General features: G+C 38.2%; 1 protein-coding gene across 1 annotated transcript in view; it reads right to left on the bottom strand.

Annotated features, from left to right (window-relative positions):
• ROBO1 (roundabout guidance receptor 1) overlaps nt 1–24,735 on the bottom strand; it is a 595,330-nt gene that overhangs the window by 81,605 nt on the left and 488,990 nt on the right. Inside the window, exons 5-6 of the mRNA XM_059872698.1 lie at nt 4,216–4,336; nt 881–1,019 (exon numbers count right to left, since the gene is read on the bottom strand). Of these exons, the coding sequence (XP_059728681.1) occupies nt 881–1,019; nt 4,216–4,336 (260 nt within the window). The remainder of the gene's footprint in view (nt 1–880; nt 1,020–4,215; nt 4,337–24,735) is intronic.

The raw sequence follows: 24,735 nt of genomic DNA, 5'->3' as shown, positions 1-24,735 counted from the left end.
CACAAGAAGATCAGAATTTCTTGAAAGTCAAGATAAATCACAATTTTTTCTTTTTTTCCTAAAGGACAATGTGGCCTTTTACCAATTTCTTTCCTTTCATCACCTTTCTCTCTTTTATGTAAAATGCAGTCAATGTGTTTCTATTTATGATAAGTAGATTTTTCTCCTAAAAATTATAGTTTTTATTAAAGCTATAGACTACATTACCAAGAAGCTGTATATAAAAATTAAGTGGCCAACTTACAAATCCAACCCTGTTAAAGTGTTTCTTCTTTCAGTCCACTCCCTGAAAGTTTTTTAACCTGATAATTAGGATTTCAAATAAGTAAAAGAGTATTTAATCTTTCTCTATATTGATCCATCACAGGATGTGTTTATTTTTAATAGTGTGTTTTACTTTTTGGCCTGAATTACAGCAATAACAAAAGAAAAGTTCATTGTAAACCTAGCAACAAAAACATGTATAACCAATGCAGCTTTCTACATTGCCAGACTACATTTTACATCAATTGCAATTGCAATATATACTTCTTGATGTTGTAATCTCTTTTACTATTTGTTATATATTCTCCAAAACTTTTAGTAATCACTGAAGACTCTTCAGGTGAAGAATTATTCTGTATCTGATACTACTGGCTGAAATTAGTTGTTTTACGTTATATTTGTCATGTGTTGTCACAACAAAAGCTTGAAAACAGGTTGGTATTAAGTTTCAACATAACTCGTAAATTCAACTAGAGCTCAGTGCTAATTAGAAATGTTTAACTGGATCAAGGCAGGCCTTTTGTATTCAAGACAAAGAAATTCTAGCTGTCAATCACTGAATGGCCCATCATACACCAAATTGGTGTTATAAAAAGGGTAACTCCAAGTACTGCACCTTGCTTTTGGCAACTCTCCATCATCTTTCCTCCATCTCACTGTAGGGACTGGGTCTCCTCTTGCCTCACACTTAAACTCCGCACTGTCATCCACAGTCACTGCCAAATTGCTCGGTCTCTTCACAAAAGATGGTCTCTCTAAAGGGAAAGGAAAGGAAAACAAGGGTTAATCCAGCAGTTCTGTGTTCAGATTGCATAGGGTCTCTGTGAGGTTCCTCACAGGTGTCAGCAGCAGCAAGCACTCCATGCGATGATTTCCAATGCTGCATTTGAAAGGCAACTTTTTCTTTCACCAGCACACATGGAGTAAAACAAGCCCAAAAAAACCCAGAATGTCCTCTCTGTAGTTTTTGTTCATCAAAACTGCTGCTATCCCTGACTTAAATTGCAGGACATGGATGACCCAAGTCCTGGCTCACCAGAGTCAGATTAATTGCTGCACACTTATGCTCAGACTTTTTGGAACAAAAAGGTGACCTCAGTGTACTAAGGCTGTGTTGTTCTGGTAAACCCTGTGAATTTCAGGAAAGGTGTTGATGCACTTTTTTACCTGTAACAAGATTCAAAGCTGTAGGTTGCTGGGCCATTCATACTGTCATAATTGCACTGCAGTGAGGTTGCACACTCCCAAGGATAAAAGTGGTTTTAATAATTTCTGGAATATTCCAGGAATGACCCATCTAGAAGAGCAGCACCAGATGACAACAGCATGTCCATAAAAGAACTGGGAAGGTTTAACAGGAGAGTGTTTGGCAGGTTCCTTTGCCTAAGGCAGATGAACTTTTTGTCTATAAACCTGTGAAAGCTCTGAGGGAGTTGAGAAGGCAGTTGCATGTTTTGACTTGAATGTACTAAAGATATAAATATCATCTTCCTGGAACTGCAACAGTCTGAGGCCATTGGCACCATCAGGAAGTGCGAATACCCCAAAATACACCACAAATTTCTCACAGGAGTACAAAACAACCAGACAGAAGGATAAAGAGACAATCCCATGCTCTTCATGTCTCACATTTATGTTTGAGAAAAGCAGCTCTAAATATTACTCTGGATTTGCAGACACAGATTCAATATTACAACAACTTAATGGTTCAGAAAGGAAATATGAACTGAACAAAACCTTATTAAAAAAAATAAAAATCTTCCTTTACTCTTGAGGATGTCCAGACCAGCTGGACACTTGTGTTGCAGAAAACTTAACTTTGCTGGCAATGGTAGGAAATATTGTTAAATGAAATAGCAAGTTGATCTTTAAGCTGTCAGGTCTAGACTGAGTTAATATACAAGAAGAGAGAAATAAAACAGAGATCTACAGACATAAATCTAGCTGTAAATTAAAAAGATACAAATATAGACAACTCCCTACACTGGCCCCTTTCTTGTAGGTGCCGAAAAAATCAAACCTGAATGTAAGAAAAGAACATCCAGATTAAATCTCAGAGTAGGAATAGTTTGGGGAAGAATATTTAACTTAACTATGCAAGAGAAAAAGGACTGATCTGGTAAGACCAAGACTGCTGCCCACAAGAGGCACATTGTTCTCCAGATCAGTTTCCTAAAGGAAGAGTAATGAACTTCCACAAGTTTTTGTCTGCCCATTTATAACACTCTTACCCAAATGCAGAAATGGATAGGGGGAATCAGCACTGATTTAAGAATCTATCTTTGTCACATGATTATTTGGTACATACAAGGAAAGCTTAGCAAGGATCACTTTGAAACTTTCTAATATTACAGTTTCTGGCACACAGTCCTCCCTCTGATCTAAAGCAGAGACACAGAAGCAAAAGTTCAACTTCTAAATAACCAAACCTCATAAACAGAAGATTAATGCAGAAAAAATTTAATATATGAAGTCAGCATATTACTTGTGCTTTTTCACGCATATCCAAGTCTCAGTTGAAAGAATAAGGTGTTTTAAAGATTTCTAGACACGGGCTGGTAAGACATTCAAATCCTTACTGACTCATTTGAGAACAAAACCTTGCTAGTTTCCCCAGGCTGAAAATCTGAAATATGCCTGAAAGGAACAAGAGATGAAGAAAAAGCCAGACAGAGCTCTGCCTGCAATGCACCCCTCTTACAGGTGCTTAGCAAGAGAAGTAATTTTTCAGCCTAAGTTATCAAACAGTCCAGCCCATGATTCTCTGGTTGGCAGCAGACTAGTGATGAGTTATTACATGGTACAGTTAAATTGGAGCCTGGTGCCAGGACTTTACTCATGTAATTACAATTTACTTTCAAGTTTAGATTTTGCTTGAAAGTTCTGAAAGTCTATTTGACAATAAACTTCCTCCCCTAGTGCTTCAAAAGTGTTTATACAAAACCAAAATTAACTTGCACAAGTTCCTCAGCTTCTAAAGGGTTACACACCACTTTCTTCCTGGATATTCAGTTTGAACAATTCTAAGATGGCATAAAACCTTGTTTTATTTAGGAAACCCCTGCTTCACATGAAACTCTGAACAGGTCTTCAAGTCGCCTGAGTCCTAGCTCAGCAATGTAGGGAAGACATATAAAAGTGCCCAAGACAGACAAGACAGCTCTTAAACATTAATTTAACAAAAATAAACCCACCAACAAGCTACTATTACTGCAGCAGGATTGTGATGGAAACCAGTGTGCTGTGAACCAGGGCTTGGATGGTCTCATCCAATTCCAAAATGCAACAGCTTTTTTTTTTTTTCCCCAGAAGCAATCAAGCTATCTCAAGCATCCTCTACTTTAAAGTAAAATGGGACATATTTTGAAGGAAAAGCACCTAAATTCTCCTATGCTGATGGAATACTGAGACTGCAGGTGGACGTACAGCTTCCTTCCTGATGTTGGAACAAAACATGCAATTTTCAGCTAAGCTCAGCTATCTTAAATGAAAACATAGTTTTTGACGTTCAGACTATCAACAGGATCACTTGAACAAGCAGATCTGTTGTAGTTTTACAACACTCAGCACACATTCCTATAAATGGATAATTATTCCAAATAGAAATTTAGAGTAATTCTGATTCTCTCCAGTAAGAAAGAAAAACTCAGCCTCTGCTTCTTAAACTTGTTAATTTTTGTTTTCCTGTTATTTCACAATACTGATCCAGTCATGGACACTGGAATTATTTTCAGTTTGAACATTAAATACAAGAGCATCTTATAACAGAAAAAAATTGTCCAAGGTGAGCTGCAGAGCCATCACCTTCCTTCTATTTACTAGATCTCAACTATGAGAAAAACATGTTCAGCACTGAAAAAGAAATGGATCAGAATAATGTTTAGAGAAAGGCTTACCAGGAAAAACAAAAGATGGACATTTTCATCAATGGAGTCTAAAAGGAATTCTTACCTAAAACAGTGAGCTCTGCAACTTCACTTTCACGTTCTCCAACCATATTTGTTCCAACACAAACGTATTTGCCAGCATCGTTCTTTCTTGTGTATGTGATCATGAGCTTTCCTCCTCTGATCTAGGACAAATCAAGGATAACAAAAATACTTCAATATGAATTATCAATTTAATATTAATAGCTTAGAAAATATTTTGTTACAGATAATAAAACAGAACAAGCCATCTGTGGTTTTCCATATCACATTAAAAAAAAGTGGAAAAAAATTACTATTAGTCTAATTTCCTTCTCTTATGCAAAAAGCTTGTGTTTTAGTTTTACATCAGTATTTTAAAATCTCTGAGATTTGGAAACTTGTTAGTTTTTTTCTTCGTTCTATGTAATGCATTGCTGGCTGCTCACCAGCCTGTTTAATGCTTGTTAGACAGAAGGACTACAATTCCTTCCCATGTACTGATACAATCAGGTGGAGAGTAAAAATTAGCACGAGACATAAATCTCATTTTCACATCAAGTGCTGCAATTACTTTTTCTTGACAAGAAATATGTGCCTGCTATCCTGGTGCTGGTTGTGCTCATTATTATTCATGAATTTTGTGTTTGTTTTGGTTTTCATTTCTTAAGGAAGTGAAGGAAATCCTTTATTCTTTAGTTCTTCACCTTAAATAAAGTAAGCTTAAATGCTGATAAGAATATGAGCGGAAGCAATTATATTCTTACTGGGAAATGAATAACATTCTGCTCTTAATTTTGAATTCAGCTTTTGGGAGATAACAGAATTCCAATAACCCCCAAATCAGAAAACACACTTGCCTTTGTGATTCCAAATCTTATTATGTTATATAAAAGTGCACATTAAATGCATATGAAAATGCCTGATCTTTAAAAGGATTTATTCTCCCATTCTATTGACCAAATGGTTGAACAAGTTGCAAAGTTCACCAAAATGCAGCAAAATTTGTGTAGGCAGCTGCATATATACCATGTTTACTTTGATATACAAAGAAACTTCCTTAATTACAGAAAATACATTCTGAAGTGCACATATGCTTACAAGCCCTATCACTTTTGAAAGCCACTGCAGTTCAAGACATGGGTGGAAGTAGACAATAAATAAAAGCCACATATGAAGCTACATAAAAGGCTATAATGTGGTCAGTGACAAGGAGGAGAGTGTTCTCAATATGAGGTATTTAGCTCCAGTTGCCTGCAGCTAGAAATCTATCCCTGGAAATTTGACATCTCGAGCAGTGTTGGGCTCTGATTGTCGTTGTAGGATGTACAGGCACAAAGATGACAGTCAGTTATTGAGATAAATGGACACACACGTGGAGCGTAGACAGTGTTGCATACAAATTTCATTCTGTTGCCTTTGGCACTCATTGCTTGAGAGCACAAGAGAAATGTCTTTTATCATTCAGAAAGCTGGTAACGCTGAAATTTCAGGGGAGATTTGAGGCATGAAGAATGAAAAAATAAAGGTGACCTGCAAACACACATTTTTCAAGAATCGATAAGTAGTTTTAGATTGCTGACTGCCTGAACTGGTGAGCAGGGGAAGAGGATGTAAGCTAAAACTAGAAGTCTATCTGTATTTATTTCTGTTTTACATGTCCCTAAATCACAGAAAGAAATGATTTTCCAAATAATGCATGCAAAGGATTAGAAAAAACCCCCGAATTTTGAATGACTTTCACTTGCATTTTGGGGTATTTGTATATCCAGATACATAAGGAAATATATACCTTTTATGTATATAAATACTGACCCCACTGGATAGAACAAAGAGATGTATTTATACGTCACAAGAATTTGCCAACTCATTCGATGATTTCAAACCCATGTAAAATGAAATCAGTGATTTTTGTGTGTGTCTTCAAAGTCTAAATTCTAGTGTCATTCAGTAGCATTTGTGCTCCTCTGTTATTTTATCACTTAAGAAAATCCCTTTCAAATCCACCACAACTTGACACAACTGCATATCTTGCACAAATTGTAACCTTAAGCAAAAACAATTCTAGGAATTTCTTCTAGGAATCACTACAAGACTTTCTTCAAAGTGTAGATGGAGAGAAGCATTAAAGCAGAAACATATGAAAACCGAAAAAGTCATTGAAAGCTGCTTTTCTTGCAAGTTATTTGAGATTTAGATAAAGAAGGAGACGCAGAGGAAACATTCCCTCATGGATGTTGAGGCAGACTTCCTAAGATGTGACACGCATGCTGAAGGAGGCTGTGCTCACAAGATGGAATTCTGAATGCATGTGCAAAGGGGTTTCTTTTGTTAGGTCGGTTGATTTCCTTAAAACATGAGAAGGGTTTAGAACTTTCGCTACAATGACGGTTATTCCACATGGAATTGTGATAAATTACACAGCTACAATAAAACGTCCCACCACTGAATGTGGAATTACACGTGTCTGTAACTGGAGCAGTCACAGATGGCTAGAAGGAAGTGAACTTCCCCTGGTGGGCAACTACCAAAATTCTTCATTGCATTTTAAAAAATTAGGTACCCACCATCTGAATAAGACTGGACAATCCCTTCAGTTTAATATGACATTGCAAATGAAAACTGCAGCTATGAACAATTTATGTTGGCTATGTAGGCTCAACAGGCAATCCCAGAAATACCTATGGACCACAGACCAATGGCTTTAAGTAGGAAAGAACACAATGGAAGACATGCATGTGAAGTTTGGTAGGAACACATAAAGAATAACTGCTGAATTTGTCTTATTAAGTTCATATCCAGTATTTAGAGCTGTAAAGAGTCAAATCAGCTTTGGAGACAGTACATGAAACCTTGCAAATTACAACTATTCATAGTCTACGTATACTTAACAACTAATGACGGCATTTTTATTTGAGTGCTCTGGCTCTTATATTTTTGCCCTTGTCCCAAAGTACACCAGCTGGACTTTACAGCAGCAAATTTGCAAAAGTGACAGGCAGTGAGTGTACCATTACATCCCAAACTGCCTGAAGAGATGTGACCATACTGAATACCACGAGAAGTCCTTTCTTCCTAGTAAACAAGATACAGAAAACAGTTCTATTCCACTGCTCTAGTAGGTATGGTTGTGTCGTGGGAAAAGAATGGCTTTGCTAACTGCCAGAGCTAAAAGTCTAATTCTGGAAGTAAGTGTCATGTTTCATTTACACCAAATGAAGCCAAGGCACTTTTTGACTTTTCTTGCCTCTTCAGTATTTTGTTCTGTGCCTACCAGCAAATCTATCAGGGATTTACCAGTAGGATAATACAAGAATAGCACTGTATTCTAGTAAGAGAAAAAGATTGTGATCAGCATTTCACAGATGATCTTCAGCTGCCTGTAAGATGCATGAATTATTGCATATATGCTAAGAAAATATATGACGGTATGGTGAGTTACAAAGACTTTTTGAAAGCTATTTTCTGTGACCTGCCTGCCTGACCATATTTTGCTCCTCATCAGTAAATTGCTCATTCAAGCGAGTCCACTTCATTTATTTCTTTAAACAATAGTTGGAGATGTTCATACAGAAAACTCTAGGCACCCACAGAGTTAACTAGGTCCAGAATTGTAAATTATGGCCACCCAGCAGCAAAAATCATATACAAATAATGAATCAACTCAGTCAGCCAATAAATCAAATCCATAAAAAACTTACCCAAGGGTTCTACAACATACCACCAAGAATTCAGAATAGCTGTACACACATATATTCTTATTCCGAGACCATATTTTATATACCTATGTGTGTTGTGTATATGTGTGTAAATTTCTGCATGTATAAATCCATACCCATCTGTCTGTGTTTTGAAATATTTTTATATATGTGGGTGATTCATTTACTTTTCACAGAAATGTGGTATGAAATATGAGACAGAATGAAGCCATAAGAGAAATGCTTGGGGAGTCCAAACATAAATGTGAGTGACATTTTCTTTTAACTTTCTTTCAGTTTCTAGTTTATTTCTATTTAATAAAAGAAATCTGCTCTGTTACAAAATAATTCAAAAGCAAACAAATTAATAGGAAAAGCAAATTTAGACTGCAGAGTGAAATACTGACATCTTTTTGTATAGCCAGGGTGTCTGCAATTGTGATATCACAAATTTTATATATTTTCATCTTCTACAGTTCAACCCATTTTCTTTCATTTTCTACACTGAAAGTAGTGGGCATGTAATATGAACCTGCCAGACACTGCTTTTGCTTTGATAGTGTACCATCTAATTATGAATAACAATACAACAGTCAAAGTACAAGTTGAGTCCAGGCAATTGTAATTAATAGTGCCACCAATGGTATATCCAAGTAAAATGGAGCTTTTATTTCTTAGTTAAGAAACACGGAGTTTGTTCATTTCCCTCCATCTGGTCTAGCATCCCAAAATATCCATATCACAACTCACCACTGCAGGAGAGGCTGTCAGGCATGGAATGTCAGCAGTAGAAGGCAGCTTTGCAGTTTGAACAAAGTTGAACAAAAAGGAGTACAAATGACTATCTATCTTAATTTTTATTTAAAAAATTGTATCTTGTTCCAAGCCTTGTGAATCTCATATATTCTTCCCTACCTATTATAGCATGCTTAAATATCAGACACTAGACATCAAAATGTGTTTGGAGCAGGTCTTCAACAATGGCTAAAGTTTGTTCTTGTTTAACTTCAAAGTTCAGACAGACGAGTCTGTCCTGCTTTCCATTCCATTCTCTGGGACCCCAGGAAGGTACATGCTGCCTCCTCCAGATCAAACACACAAAAAAATTCTATTTGAAAGTAGTCTGAAACATCCTTTCAAGTGGTCTTCCTGTGCTGTAAATCTGTCATGACAAAGTGCAAGTCAATTGTTCCCCGCTACCCTACAGACCAACAAAACAGCTCTGCAATACAGACAGGCCTGAAGGCAGCCTAAAGGAAGGTGCAAAATGCATAGGAAGGTGGCTTTATGTAAAAAGAAAGTATTTAAGGTAGGTAAAATGACAATAGATTCAAGCTGCTGCTTCTGGTACCCCTGCCAGTCTCATACATCAGAGGCAGAATCAGATTCAAGCCCGTCCATAAGACTCCTTTTCCCGCTTTTCTGGCCTCATTATTAATGGCTGTAACTACAAGAAGGTGGATATCTTCAAAGGCTTAAGGGTTATCTGTGTCCTGAAATGCTTAGTGAATTCAGAGGCAGCTGACAGTTATTCAGCCATTGGCATTATCACAAGACACCAAATATCAGAATTACTTTATGTGTTTGATGCTTCACCCAATGAGACTGCAGAAACAGCCAAGATATATGCAGAATTCCATAAATCAAGATCAGAAAAGAAAAATCCATGCTTCAGTATATGTGATTTTCAGAAGTTTGAAACTGCAACAAGTCCAAATTAACTTTCTATAAACATTTGGCTTTTGTTAATCACAAAGGAAGATTTAATTCAGAGGAAATTTAATTCACAATAATCTGTGTTGGCTCACATTAGTCAAAACTAATTTCTGAACAGACAGCTATGTTTATATTGCAATATTTGAATCAGTGAAATACTTCTCTGAAATGCTTTCAGAGCTATAGTACAAAACATTTTCTATGCAATACTTCGTTTCTTATTTTAAACCAAGATTAAAATCTTACGACAAAGGCATGTTACTACTATCTTCATGGTCTTAAATCTGTTCTAGAAAGATCAACAAAAAAATATAAAAAAAGAAGCAGCAAATGCTTCATAAACTGTTTTTCATCTTGTTAGTTATTAAGTACAGAAAACACACCAAACTCAACTAATGGACAACACTTATGCACATTTTATGGGTCACTAAAATTATATCTAGAACTATCAATCTTTCTGCAATATCCAAAGAAGGCCCTGCATGGGAATGATGAGTTTACAATGACAACTATGAAATTTCTGTAAAACTGTAGATTTAACCCTATGCATAAATCTCCCCTGGATGCACTGGTGCACATGAAGCTTTCACTACAATCAGTGATTGAAATCAGAAGTAAAAGTGAACTTGAACTGAACTCAATGCGTGGTATGTCTTAATTTGTCTTCCCTTAAGCAAGTCAGAGGATTTGAAGTATCAGTTACACATGAATTTTCTTTTAAGCATCACTACTACTGTGTTATTTACACACCTCCAAGGATAAAATCTCAGACCAGCCAGGGTTAATTTTCCACACAAAATCTCTCAGTTTTCAATTACCTTACCTAAAGAATCACAAATGTAATAAGGAAAAATAATACTAACAAACCACAAATTTTAAAACATATAAAAAATCCTACCTGGCAACCATAAAAGAAACTACATAATCCAAATCTGCAGTGGAATTTAGCAGCCTGTTTCCCATTGTAAAAGAAAGCCCAAGGTCACTCTGAGGGGCTGTGTTGGAGTGACCAAGGATGAAGACAAAGGCTCACCTACATCACCAGAACTGACTGCATCTAAAACACCTAAACCCTGCAGACAGCACCAGGGGTGGAGGGAGGAGAGTACAACCATGAATTTCCAAAGGGGCCCAGTCTTTGCTGCTGATTCCAAGGGAATTTCAGTTCCTGACTGTCATAGCAGGTATTGACAATATTGTCACACTTTTCTAAGTCAGAAGCTATTGTTAGCATGATGCCAACATGGATTTAAGGCAACTGTATATTGTGGGATATTTCATCAATAGAAAATTTCCTACTTTCCCCTAAGAAAAGAGAAGTTGTGCAGAGCACAAGTCTTCAACAGCAGAGTCCTAATGTTCAATTTTGATTAGAAGGATAGGTAGGTAAAATTTCACCAAGACTTTAACCTGATGAAAGACATTTTTCAGAATGCAGATTTCTCACAGCCACTGTGCTAAAATATAGGGTTTTTCAAGGTTCTTATGTAGGGTCTTCTAAAGGGAACTGTTCTGACAGGACTCAATTTATCAAGATATTTGATGTGGAAGTTCCTAGGTCGTCTTCTACCATGAGCTCCCACAAGAAAATGAAAGGCCTTCAACATGCAAAACCAAGGATCTCCTAGACTTACAAGTACAATTGTGAAGCAGCAACAAAATCCTCACAGTTTGAGAGGAGGGAATAGAAATGAATTATTCACATTTTTCTCCTGGCTGGTCTGTGCAGCAGGTCATTATTTTCAGCTGTGGCTTCAGTCACACTGTGACCTTCTGAGATGCAGCAGTTTTGGCTGAGACTCCCACTTGTCTGGAAGAGAAGGCACATCCCCTCTGAGCCTGGCTGCCCACTGCTGGCTCCTCACTTGAGGGATGCAAATCTCAGGCTCCCGGATCCTTCCCGTGACCGCTGCACTTCCTGCACTAAATTGCCTGTGAAAGCTTTCCTCCCTGGAGCTGGCACAGCAGATTCCCAGGGGAAGAAGGATTTTCTTAGTTCCTCTGGGGCTAAACCTGAGCTCTTTATGGCAGAGAACACGAACTGAGAACAAAACTAAGCAAATAAAATTAGTCACAGGTGACTAAAACGCACTGGATTCTTTCATACATTTCCAAATTTGTATTTGGATAGTTTTAAATTTTGAGACAGATTGGACTTCTCATTCAAAACACTTTCTGTAAATACTTTATAATCAAGTTAACTCCCAAAGAAGGTTTGGCCCTGCCCACTAAACACTAAAAATAAACAAGTATTTTGCAAAATTAACCTTGAAAAAAATTATAAAATGTTTTCTATTGTACCTAAAAACCTACTGACTCTCTGTCTTTTGACCAAGATGACATGCCATGGAAATGAGACCACACTCTAAAAGACGGATATAAACCCAGGTTAAATTCCTATTGCATTTATCTCTGAGTGAACCTAAGTTCAGGAGAACTCTTACAGTAAATGCTGGACACAAAATGTTGTGAAAACATTAAACTTTTCCCATCATTTGTCAAAAAGAGGAGCATATGCACTGCAACGCTGATTTTCCATGAACAGTTAAACACAAAAGTCATATATTAATCTGCCACATTTCACTCTTCCATCACTGTTCACTACAGCTCTCGTGACTGCAGCACATGCAAATCATAAATCACAGATTTCCTTGTATTTTTTGTGGTTTGCACACAAGCCTTGTGTTACAGGACTGAGGTAAAAACTTGCAGTCATAGGCAACCACAAGCAAATCTTGAGTGTAACTTTCAATATTTTTTGGAGGACTGATGAAAAACCACTGGGCTAGACTTTACAGCTACAGAAAGCCCTCTGCTTGGAAGATGCTAAAATTAAACTCACAAAGAATAAGGAGGAGAATGAATGCACAGAGAGGCAAAGAGAAAATCCCCCAATTTCCCCAGCTCACAGAGCAGCCCAGAATCATTATTTTTGTGCTCAACTTATGATCCTCCAGAGAAACTCAACAAGCAGGGTATGACCTGCACATCTTGGTCCGTTCACAAACGTTCTCTGTTGTCACAGACTTAACAACACAAGGCAGATCTTCAGCAACACACAGCAAAGCCAGGAGCTACTTGGAGCTTCTTTCACTTGTGAAATAAGCCAGCCCAGGTTGCAACCAAGCAGAACAAAGCATACACTGTTCCCATGCTCTACATGCATGGGGAGCAGCGCTCCCTGATGCTCACATGAGCCATCCTTTAGCTGTGATAGCCCCTGAGTGCTGCTGTTCGTGGGCTGCTGCCAGGCTGGACACTGAGAACAGGCTGCCCTCTGCTTGGGCTCTTCCCACCCAGCCCTGTGCCTCTGGAGCAGCAAAGCCTTATTGCTCAGTGCATAAATGGAAGTGAAAAGCCAGAGAGAAGGAAGAGAGCAAAGCCCAAAAAGCGGTGCTGGGGGCTGCCCCAGCTATTCAGGAGGGCTCTGGAGCCCTGCTGGGATAATTGCTTCCTGCACAGCAGCTCCTTGCTATTCTTCCCAGATGCCACAGTGGGTTTAAACTTCTGGCACAATCCTTGTTGGAGTTAAAAGGTTATTGTAAACTGCACCAAGGGAAAAGGCCGAGAGAGAAATGTGGCTGCAAGGGAGGGAGGAACTGTTCTGGACACTGAAAATACTAGCTGCTCAGCTTTTCCCATTTGTATTTACAAAGTAAACTAGCTGGCCAGGTTCTGTATGGAAATCAGTCTCCTGTTTGCTGATGTTTGCTGTTATTGGAACAGGCTCGTAAAAATGGCAGAGAAATTGAAATTACTCTGCACTTTATTTTCCTGTTTCATCTTGCGTCTGTGTGCACGTCTCCTTTAGAATTAGTACTATCCTGTCATAAATGAGAAGCTTTGACAGCTTCTGTATGAGCAGTGTAAAAAGAGCATAATGAATAAAAAATAATCTTTACAGAAAACTAGAAGTGTTAGTTGATCAGATTTCAGTTCACTCGGGACAAATTACCTTTTTATGACAGTGACAATAAGTTAAAAACTGCATATGCACTCCCACAGCATACTGTCTTCCCCAAAAACATAGAAAAAGCCCCACACTATGCTTCCAATACATACAAATACAAATACTGAGTCTGAAGTAAACACTGCACTTTTAAATATATTACTGTTTCTTTGCCAGCTAGTTGGTATGACAAACAAACAAGAATTAAAAAAAAAAAAAAAAAAAGAAAAAAGTTATAATTTTGCATTTAACAGATATCTATCTAACATTGTGGCTGAATTTTTCAAAAGCAGATGGCAAAATTTAGGAATCTGTGGCTGCTGGAGAAGGTGTGTAGTAGTCAGCATTTCTGCCTGTCAGATGGACATACTGACATGTCCAGGTGGTTGAATTTGCAATTCCACTTTCCAGAGCTGGTCCTGAATTCTGATCACCAAAAGGAGCTGACTGTAGCCCCTGGCATGCAATGCACCCAGTGCCACCATGGCCCATGGGGACAATTTACAAGTGGGAGCTGCCCTCCACAGAAGGTCTGAACTCACCACTCCTGAGGCACTCTCTGACTCCAATCAGTGCCCCAAATATGCAAAAATATTTAGAGGGAAAATATTTCAGAGTGGCATTTCTTTTTTTTATAAAGACAATCATGCAAAAAACACACACTAAAGAGTGCCAGGGAAAGCTGACCCATGTGAACAGACAACAAAGACAATATTTAAATTACTGTATTGGTAACATCCATGCAAACAAGAGACCTTATCAATAAGCTTCCCTAGTCTTCTTGTCTGCTTTTCTAACACAAACATTAAGAGGATCAACCCCTACTGCAATACATAAGCAAATTACAATATGTCACATGAGTACCCTGATGTCTGCACCAAGGTATAAATTTACAGAAGAGTTTGTGGACAATAAAGATCATCCTTGTTTATCTCAGAGGAAACAGATCCACTGTTTGCACTTATTTATATCCAGAAAAGCTAAATAATTTATATTTGCCACTCTTGCAAAATGATTTTTAATGGAAGACTCACATTATGGTTTTCAGATGCTGAATAAGCATTCAGAACTAAGGAGGAAGAATATAAGAATTTTCAAGTATGATAAATATAAAAAGAGATATTCAGTGAATCTAAGAAATCATCAAGTGTGCTTTATATTTGGCATTGTACTATTAGTGACTATCCTTCACGTGTTTCAACCAGACTTTTTCTAAGACAGCCATATTATTGACTTTGGAAGACAAAAGAAAGCAATTATTTTCTGAAAGTGGAAGTCAATCATGACCAGATAAGCACGCATTTCAGAGAATGCTTTATAAAGAGTGAAAAAACATGTTCTGATGATTGTCTTCCCGTTTCCAACAGTTCAATGTGTTATTGCACATTTGACCAAAGTACCATAAAATCATAAATAGTTTTGTCATTTGATGAGATTCAATTTCAATGGATTGCAATGAAATATGCATGTTTTTCCAGACCTAAAGTTTGGCAATAAATGTTTGGTAGAATATAACACGAACATTTTTACTATATTTCAGAAGAATGCTTAAATATTCTTAAGTTTCTGAAAACAGGAATTCTGGATAAACCTAGTAAATTCAAAATTTTGTTCAAGATCTGGCAGGCCTTAAGCACAAATGCTGTATTACAGATATTATTACTGGCACTTGCAAGCATGCATGCCAAGAACAATCTGATATGCAGACCATTCTATGCATGGAATATTAAAATAATAAAATATTGAAATATTTGCTGTATTTAGAGTTGACTTTAATAATGCATTAGATTTGGTTCTTGGCTCATCTTGCAAACTAATTTCATAGCAGGATTGCCTGGAAAGTTACCACAAAGGTATTACTTTATGATCTTTTAGTTTATGATTAGTTTATGAACTTTTCAACAAATGCTTAAGAGAAATTCACCTTGAGGCAGAGGACTGGGCCTGACACACTTGTAGCACAACCAGGAACCCTGTCCCTGAGACATAAGAGGAGACAAAAACCAAAGCAGGAAGAGGGATTTAATGAGATGCACACTTCTGTGAGGAGCAAAAGAATGTAAGTTCATTAAATGTGGACTTGGAAGAAAGAAGGTACACATACAGGATTCCACTGGAAAGGAATTCTATATGCCAAATTAGTCAGGTAGGCACACAGATATCAGAGTGGCTTCCAGTGTTTCTTTTTCTGTACAATCACGTAGTTAAATGAACAACACTTTGCCTTTTCAGAACCCTCTTTCATGGAACTGTCAGCTACTCTTCAAACACTCCCAAAAGGGAAAAACCAGTGGGTCACACCTAACTGGAGTTAGCACAATTGTTATTACTATTGAAAGTTTTCAGACAAGTCTCAGAGAAGGAAAATTACATACATCTAACTGAAATGAGTGATTTAAGGCTTGCTACCTAAAAGAATCTGTTCAAAGCATTAATGGAGAGCACAAAAAAGGATACAATCCTGGTATCATCTCAACTCTCTCAGCTGAATGTAAAGTAGACAGAGATAACTTTGCATATCATTTGAATGCTGAAAATTGGTACCTAGGTGTAATGTTTGTAGACTTACTTTAAAGACTGCATTTTGTAGCAGGGAGGAAGCAAAGAATACAAAGGTAAAAACTAGTGTAGTATAGACTGCTCAGGGTTAAAAGTGATCTCCTCCACAAGGAGAAACAAAAAAAAATCCTTTCACTTTCTCCACAGCACCTGAATAAATCATCTTTACCTTATAAAACTTGTCAACACTGGTAGTATCAATTCTCCAATGAGAATTTGCTGAAGTCCTTTGAAACAATGTTCAGAGAGAGAATTTATCGATTCTGCCATCTCCTGGTTTCATTATTCCATGAACACAAAACTGATGGCCATTAACAGCATCCAGAAGTAGGTAGGGCCAATCAAATGTGTTTAATCAGAGGACAATCTTGGGGAAAAAAAATGAACTCTGCTAAGAGTACATTAAGAATCATAGAATTGTTAAAATCAGAAAAGATCTTCAAGATCAGTGAGTCCAACTGTTAATGTACAATATATTAAAACAATATTCTAATACAACTTGGAAAATCTGTGTCAACAGGCTTCTCTTATAAAAGAGTTCTCTTGGCTGGTTACCAGTGCCACAGACAAGTATTTGTAGACACCATTTTCTGGATTAACAAAACAAATCCCATTTTAATTATAATCAGCTTATTATCCAACATGATACCTTGCTAAGAGAATTCCAAACAAATAAAGGGTCCTTAACCTGTCAGTAACTAGAACTTATCACACAGAAACAATACTTAATACTGACATTTTGTCTGTCACCACACACATTTTTGCACTGTGCAGCAGGTATGAATGTGTCCATTTTCAAATTTAAATAGAAAATGCTTCTTCCTCTTTTTATTTTTGTTTGTAGTCTTAATTATTAAAACAGGTTGCTGTTTTAATAAAAGCAGAGATAAAACTGGAACTTTTAAAATTTCATGTCTATTTTAACACAAAATTAGGAAGAAACACAATTCACTCTCAAAAATCAACAAGACATTCCTATAAAAAAGAAATGAGGAAGTGAGACTTCAGTTTAAGTTGTGTGCAAGAGTGTAGGTTGATAAAGGCTCCAAAAGCACAGGTATCCCTAACATCAGAAGCTGTAATGATGTGTTAACCTTGGTGACAGTCAGAAGAGATGGGTCAAAGGTTCAGCTGGCATCCCTGGGGGGGATCCTTCAAGGTGAATTTGAGACTCATTATCAGGGCAGCACAGTAAAACTGACACTGCAGTCTGAGAAATGTACATGCTACAAAGATGAAGAACTGCCTTCTTCTTGAACTTGCTATTCATAGAAGTAAAAAAATGGTCTTTGTTGAGATGGTTAAAGTAGGGAGAGCAGAGTTCACTACCACATGAGCTAGTAAAAGATAACATTTTTAAAGATCGTGTCTCTTTTTGAATTGGAAATAATTATCAGAGCAGGCTTGCAATTTAATTTATTCTGGGTGCTCCAGCTACTCTTAATTTTGTGTATTTTAGAAGTTATTTACCCATGTCCTACTTAAAAGACAATGTTTCTCCTCCCACTGAAAAAAAACATTACATCTACCTACCTTTATTAACTTCAGAGTAACACAGACAACAGATGACCTCTTACAACACCAAAGTCTTGGATTACCAGTGACAGAAGCTGAGTAACAGTTGTCACCACCAGTCATGTAATTTCTAATATTTAAAAATGACAATGCAAAGGATACAGGCAAAACAGGGGAATCTTCTTAGCAGAAAGTCTCATCAGAACAAAAATTGAGAATCAAATGCAGTGTTTTCAAAAAGCTGGAATACCTTAAGTACCTTAATGACAAACAAGCCAATAAAAAGAAGTGATGCAGTAACAACATGAGCAACAAAAAAGTTAAGGATGTCAACTCATTTAGCACTTCAAAAAGAGGCCTCTTCTCTTGCTATAAATTATACTGTATACTTCCCTGGAAAGTATTAGTCTCAGGAATGACAATGGTAAAACTTAAGACTGATTTCAGTAATGCCAGAATTCCACCCTGAGAGTTCAGGATGCGTGCAAAGCCTATTTTAGTGAAACATGCTAACTATGCAGATTTCCCAGGAGTTATAATCATGCAAAGTACCTGCCCTGTAGACTTCCTAAATTATTACAAACCCCCAAGATCCTTGAATACAAGGGACAATAATCTCAAAACCACTCTAGTGCTTCAGCCTGCAATTAAATGATGGAGATGTTTTCTTTATAATCACAGAAAATCTCTAAGTTATTGTAGCTGGGCTGGATCCTGCAAGTATTATAGAATCAAACACCTGGAGTGGAGCATGGCCTGAATATGAAAGTGAGGCTATGATTCTACTGTTTTGTCTACAAAAAAGAGCCTATTTATGATTTTATTTATGATGCAATGGCACTCTGCACTTTGAAAGATGGCACAACACAGCATTGTTGCAAGTGTCAGGCTGCTTTACATGTATGAATAAATTCAGGTCCACAACTCATGAAATGCTGAATAAGAAGAACTGAACAACTTCAAGGCTTGCCCAAAATCACACAGGAAGATTGTAGCAGCAATCTGCTCTGCTTAGCTTGCAGACTCTCAACCTCAAGGCGATCTTTCATTTACTGCACAATAATTTTCTCTGTAGGAAAATGTTTTGCAGCACACTTCTAGAAATCATGTTGCAATGACTGTATAGTCTCATGGTAAAACAGATCTTCTGTGACTGTATTCAGTGTGCAGGTCTGCCAGAGAGCACAAACACTCATTTCTGGAATACTGATAATGCACCAAGAAATTGCTTCAGTCAGGTACCTGCAGCTTCCTGAATGAGCAACTTTTTTTTTCTTCTTGATTTTCATTAGGTCTTACTCCAAGAGAAATGCTCAAACTGAACACCACAGCTCAAAGAATTCCTAAGAGACAAATGATTTCATATGAATGGGGAGAGCAGGATGTGCAGAGTTTGAAATGTGAGGTGTGCTGAAGGTTACTCTGAGCTATCACACCAACATCTTTCACTTTCAAAAACCTGACATTCTGAATGGCATAGACACCGTGGAAATCAATGATGCAAAACCCCCACAAACTTACAGTTAAGAGATCTTGATTCATCATCCTTTTGTTCAGGAAACCAAATTTCATATTTTGTGAGGGAGGACATATTACTCAAGCACAGATATCTCTATGGCTAGTTTCAAAATTCAGTATATTCCATCATGTGGCAGTAGAAATATACTTTTTTTTTCTTTTTTCTTTTTTTTGAGATATACACCAGGAAAACTTTTCACTTTCTTATGCTTTACTTTTTTTAACAGCATTATTTTCCATGTCAATTTTTTGGGGTATATTTACTCACTTTTACCCCTCTTCTCTCAGAGTAATTTATTCTCCCCTGTGCAGGCAGAACCAGGAGGCCAAGCAGAGGCAAGCAGACAACTGACAACAGCAGCAGACAGAGGCAATAGCAAAGCTGCTGAGTTAGAAAAAATAAGATGAGTATAAATAGATCCAAGTGTAGCTAACCACCCACACTTCCACGTTAAACAAAGGAACAATCTTCATGTGACCATGTGCCAAAGAGATTCTTGTTAGATAATGATTTTTAAGAAGGAAAAAAAAAAAAATCAATTAATTGCTCAGAGCAGCCTGTGTATGAGCAAGAATTATCCTACAGCTAGATTAAGAAAGAAAGCAGGTTTGTTTTTTTTCTTTTCCCTTTTAAGGAGGGAGTCTGCCTCTTGCAGGCAGACTTGGCCCTGCATAATACTAAGCAGGAGTCTGGAATAACACCCTGCAATGTGTGTGTGAATCCCTCACTACTGCACGTGGTGAATATCTGAACTTGGCAGTAAGTAATTGTGAGTATATTATTACCTGGAGAGAGAGAAGTACTCTGTTGGGTTGAGGAAACCCAAGAACTGAGAAATTATTATTTTTGAAGTGCTGTGATTTGGACTAGACTTTTCATATAACCAGAAGCATCACAGGAAACTCAGTAAGGCAAAACTATCCAAACAAAGTGAAATAAGCAAAAGTGAAGTTGACAGAACTTTCAAAAAGTAGACCAAAAAATCAAAGCAAACCAAACAAGAAGCTCTAATCACTTACAGCTGTTCAAGGCTCCAAAAACGGGCACTGTTCTTCTCTACTATTTTTATTCTACATTTTTCTTTTGATTATGAGAACATAATATGTGCAAACTCAGCACACAGATTGTTGAGGTTTTATTACACATGCTTTTAGAGTTAGTGTCATTTTTACTTTACAGAAGTAATTCCTAAAATAAGCATGATACACAATAAAGTCTCAGTTAGCAGTTATCCGATATTTAGATTTTAAGTGACAACATGTGGCTGCTGTGGTGTGCAAGCAAGTAGGAATATCAAAAATGCCAAGTACAATCAAATTTATAAGGTCCACTAGAGACTTTCAGAACAAAAATGTACAATTTTTTTTCTCTTTCCCATCCCCCAAAATGGAGAGGGTTTCAGTGTTTGGAAAAGAGCAAACACAGTGAGGAGCTGGGTTCCTTCACTTCACTGTACAGACTTGCCACAAATAATACATTGATTTCTGCAGGGTATCTGTTTATTAAAACATGCTTAACAAATGGAAATATAAGAGCATAAAATAAACCCCAATACAGTAAAAAAAAAAAAAAAAAAAGGCTGACAGGTCCAGGAGGCTGCGTGAATGAACTTTGGGCAGCAGAAAATTTGTAGTGCTGTTTTGCACATTTTATCTGTAGGGATCCTAAGTCCCATGTCCAATGGAATCTACTTCAAACACTTTTTCTGCCTGTACACAGGTTGCCCAATTCCCACTGTGAGTCCTAATGTTCAGTGTGTCAGACTCATAAAAGTCTAATTTTTTTCAATATTACTTTGCCACTCATTGTTTTTGCTCCTAAGGAGGAATGAGGGAAGGCACAGCACTCACAAAAGGGCTGGGGAAAACAGCCAGAAATGGGGTTTTGACTTAGAGGAGGATGCCCTCCCTCTACATTTAAGACTTCCCTGCAGCTGATGAAGGGAGGGGAGGGAAGAATTAGCTTTCTAAGCCCAGTCTTCATCGTTATTGTCTGTAATATAAGCAAAGGCTCCTTTCCTGACTGCTTAGAAAAACTAACCAAACAAAAATGTTTCTTTTTCATTAGCAGAATAAAATGAATGAAGAAATAATTTCCCTCCCACATCCTTTTTTCATCTCTCTTATTCATCCAAAAAACCCCCAACAACGAGACTGTCAGCCAAACAAAACAAAGAATTTACTTTCTCAGCATAATAAATCACCTTTGGTCCTAACTATCCAAATCATAAAGTCCTACACACCCTGGATAGCTCAAGTAACCTACTCTGAGATAACAACCACCTGGCTTTTTATTATTTTTTAGGGAGAAGCTTCCCAGACACCATTTCTATAATTTCACATGGTCCCAGAGGTTCAAAACTCTCAATAAGCCATTTTAACAAGAAAATCCAGATAGTCTAATATCTAGGCCTGTAAATGTCCCAAATCTCAGAGATCTAACACATACTCTATTTGCTGCAGGCATTTATTTTCTTTTACTATCTAGGTCATCAGTTCATGACTAGGGACAAAAGAAATCCGTAGAGAATTTTCACTCAATGAGAAGTTTTCAAATTCCTCCAAGTCCACAGAGTATCTGCAAAAGAGCCCCATTCTTTTTTGCTTCACTTTCACAATGGAAAGTTAAAATCAGTCTAAAATAAAGCTGACCATAGAAAAATACCCTTATTTCACCTTAAAGAAACACTTCTCACTACTGCTGGGTGAAACAATACTGAGAAACCATAGTTATGCATGTCTAATGCTGAACTTCTTAAGTTAAGAAGACAAAAATAGCTGGAGCAAAGGACATCACTGATGCAAAAGAACATTTTTTAAAGTTGTGAAAAAACCAGAAGGAAGAGAGAGTCTTACAGCTCTAGGGTCAAATATGATCAGCAATAACTTGGTTTAAAATGCCAGCTGATGAATGACCATAGGGAGCCTTTTAATCTAACACTGAATTACGATGAGTTTTAATTCCAGTACTTTTGGTTAGTGTGAACACCTTCCATAAATCTGATAACCTCACACAGTGGATCACACTACTACCAAGCATGCCCTTGGGAACACAGGAGGTCAGTTTGGTCCCAAATGCAAAATGCAGTCACTGTGATAGCCAGCACAAGCCAACAGATCCTGGTGTTCTCCAAAGTCCACAGATGTCTGACACTGGGCCACTTTTGCCTGGCATCATGACACTCCTTCCCTTCCCCCTAATTCCAGAGACCAACATTACCCTTCGGAGACGTCTGCTGGGAAGACATATCACATCAAGTGTCAAGCTATGCATGGTTTACCCTATGCAGCACAGAAGAGTCAGGGTTAATAATGAGCCATCTAAACCAATTAGGACAACCTGAGTATTGAGCATGACCTGAACACTTGAGACTGGTGGGCTTCTTCCTCACCATTTTCTTACAGCAAATGGAGAAAGCACCTCAAAGAAGCATTTGGGACAGATGATGCATCCAGAGGACAAGGCTGGTGAGGGAGTTGGAGCACAAGCCCTACAAGGAATAACTGAACAACCTGGGGTTGTTTAGCCTGGAGAAAAGGAGACTCAGGGGTGACCTTATCATTCTCTACAATTTCCTGAAAGGTGGTTGTAGTCAGGTTGGTCTCTTTCTCCAGGCAGCAACTGACAGAACGAGGGGACATAGTTTTAAGCTGTGCCAAGGGAAATTTAAATTGGATGATAGAAAACAGTTTTTTACAGAAAGAGTTAGAAAGTACTGGAACTGTCTGCCTGGGGAGGTGGTGGAGTCACCATCCCTGGATGTGTTTAAAAACAGAGTGGATGCAGCACTCAGTGCCATGATTTAGTTGAGGTGTTGGGGCATGGGTTGGACTCAATGATCTTCAAGGTCTCTTCCAACCTAGTGATTCTGTCATTCTGCAAGAGGTGCAGAGAAGAAGGGAACATCCACATGGGCATTTTCAGGCCGTTTGCCTGGGTCTGGCACAAGACAAGGATGGAGACATCAAGCTCCTTCTGCCCGCAGTGCCACGGGGGCTGCGTGGCCGTGTCAGCCCCGAGCGGTGCCGGCGCGCTCGAGCCCGTCTCACAGCAGGGCTCGTTAGCCTGGGCTCGGCGCCACGTTAACCACTGCCAGATGGCTGCCACAGCCAGCCCAGAGCTCACATCTGCCTGACAACATCTGCACAGCCACGCTCCTCCCAACGGCAAACCCGAAATGCAAGCTGCGAGGGGAGAGTCTTGTAAAGAGGTTAGGATTTCCAATCCACACCAACGTGCAGAATTCGAGCTCTCGCTCTTGGCAGCTGCGGTTGGGGCTGAGAGCTGCTCGTGGATGTGTTAGAGATGAGAAGTTTTGTTTCAAAGGGCTTATTCTGAAAAATGAAGTGAGGATGATCAGACTCCAAGTAAGATGGAAGAAGAGAAAGAGGAAAATAGATACAGAAATAAAAGTCCGTGTGATATTTTAGCCCAGGCTATTAATTAGATTTTTTACAACCTTCCAAGGTGAGCATGGTCCTCTGCAGAATGTAACGTTTTTTACAGCTCAGCCAAAACCCCAACAAACAACACACAAAACAATGTGACGAATGATAATCAAAGACTAATGGACCACTGAAAAGAACTTGGGTATGCCTGTGATAATTAAAAAAAAAAACTTACATGGGAAGTACCAGCATAGCAGAATATACCCTGAGAACCCTTTGTCTTAACAGAGAGTGGTAGTGCAGATGTAGAAACATGAGTGGTTTAGACATGACAGGGGAAGAGGCAGGCATGCAACAGAAGTGAGAGCAAAAATGGGAAAGGTGTCCTCACGATAAGGAAGGAGACAGCACAAGCACTTGGCAAGGAAAAGAAGGGAGAGGTGGTCCAGAAGAAACATCTTCAAAGTTTTCTGGAATCTGGAGAGCAAAAAGATTTCAGCAGGAGCAACAGGGACCCTGAAACAGAGCTTTAAGTGTGAACACAGAACAAGAGTGTCACATTTTGGAAAAAACAAGGAGAAGAAACAGAACGATTTAGAGGAATTCTCACTATCCTCTGGGACAACTGTGTGGTTAAAAATTGTTTTTAACGATTTTTTACATTTTTTTTTTCCCTCTTGGGGTGCCAAGTTAACTCACAGCAGCTCCAGCTGCATCACCTGTGGAAATAATATTAAGAACAGAAGAAATATAAATCATTAACAAAAACTACTCTTGATCCTTGAGGAAGCCACCATTGTAGGGATCAGGAGATGAAGTAAAATGAGAGGTAGAGTGGGAAGCCAAAGCTCCCAGGGAGTAAGAAAAAGGACTTGGAGAAAAGGAAATTGCTGGGAGGCAGCACATATTGGGAATCAGAACAAAAAAATACACTTCTCTTTCCAACCCTCTTGGGGCCTATAGGAAATTGCTTCTTGCCCTTTAATCTGCCCCAAAAAAGAAAAACAATTAAAATGAAATAAAACCCTGAACTGTAAGTCCTTGCTCCCTGCCTTCCCCTCACCCCCACTGCTTGGTGTGCTGTGCACCCAGGCCATGATCCCTCATGCAGTTCTCCACAGCAGACACAACATGCCATTAGAATTACAGCTTTTACAGGAGTGTGCATTCTTTTGCTGTGTATCTAAAATACGTAATTTGGGGAAATGAAGGTGTTAGGAGA

The sequence above is a fragment of the Haemorhous mexicanus genome, chromosome 2, assembly GCF_027477595.1.
Source record: "Haemorhous mexicanus isolate bHaeMex1 chromosome 2, bHaeMex1.pri, whole genome shotgun sequence".
Lineage (NCBI taxonomy): Eukaryota > Metazoa > Chordata > Aves > Passeriformes > Fringillidae > Haemorhous > Haemorhous mexicanus.
This window is presented reverse-complemented; position numbering and strand designations above follow the sequence as displayed.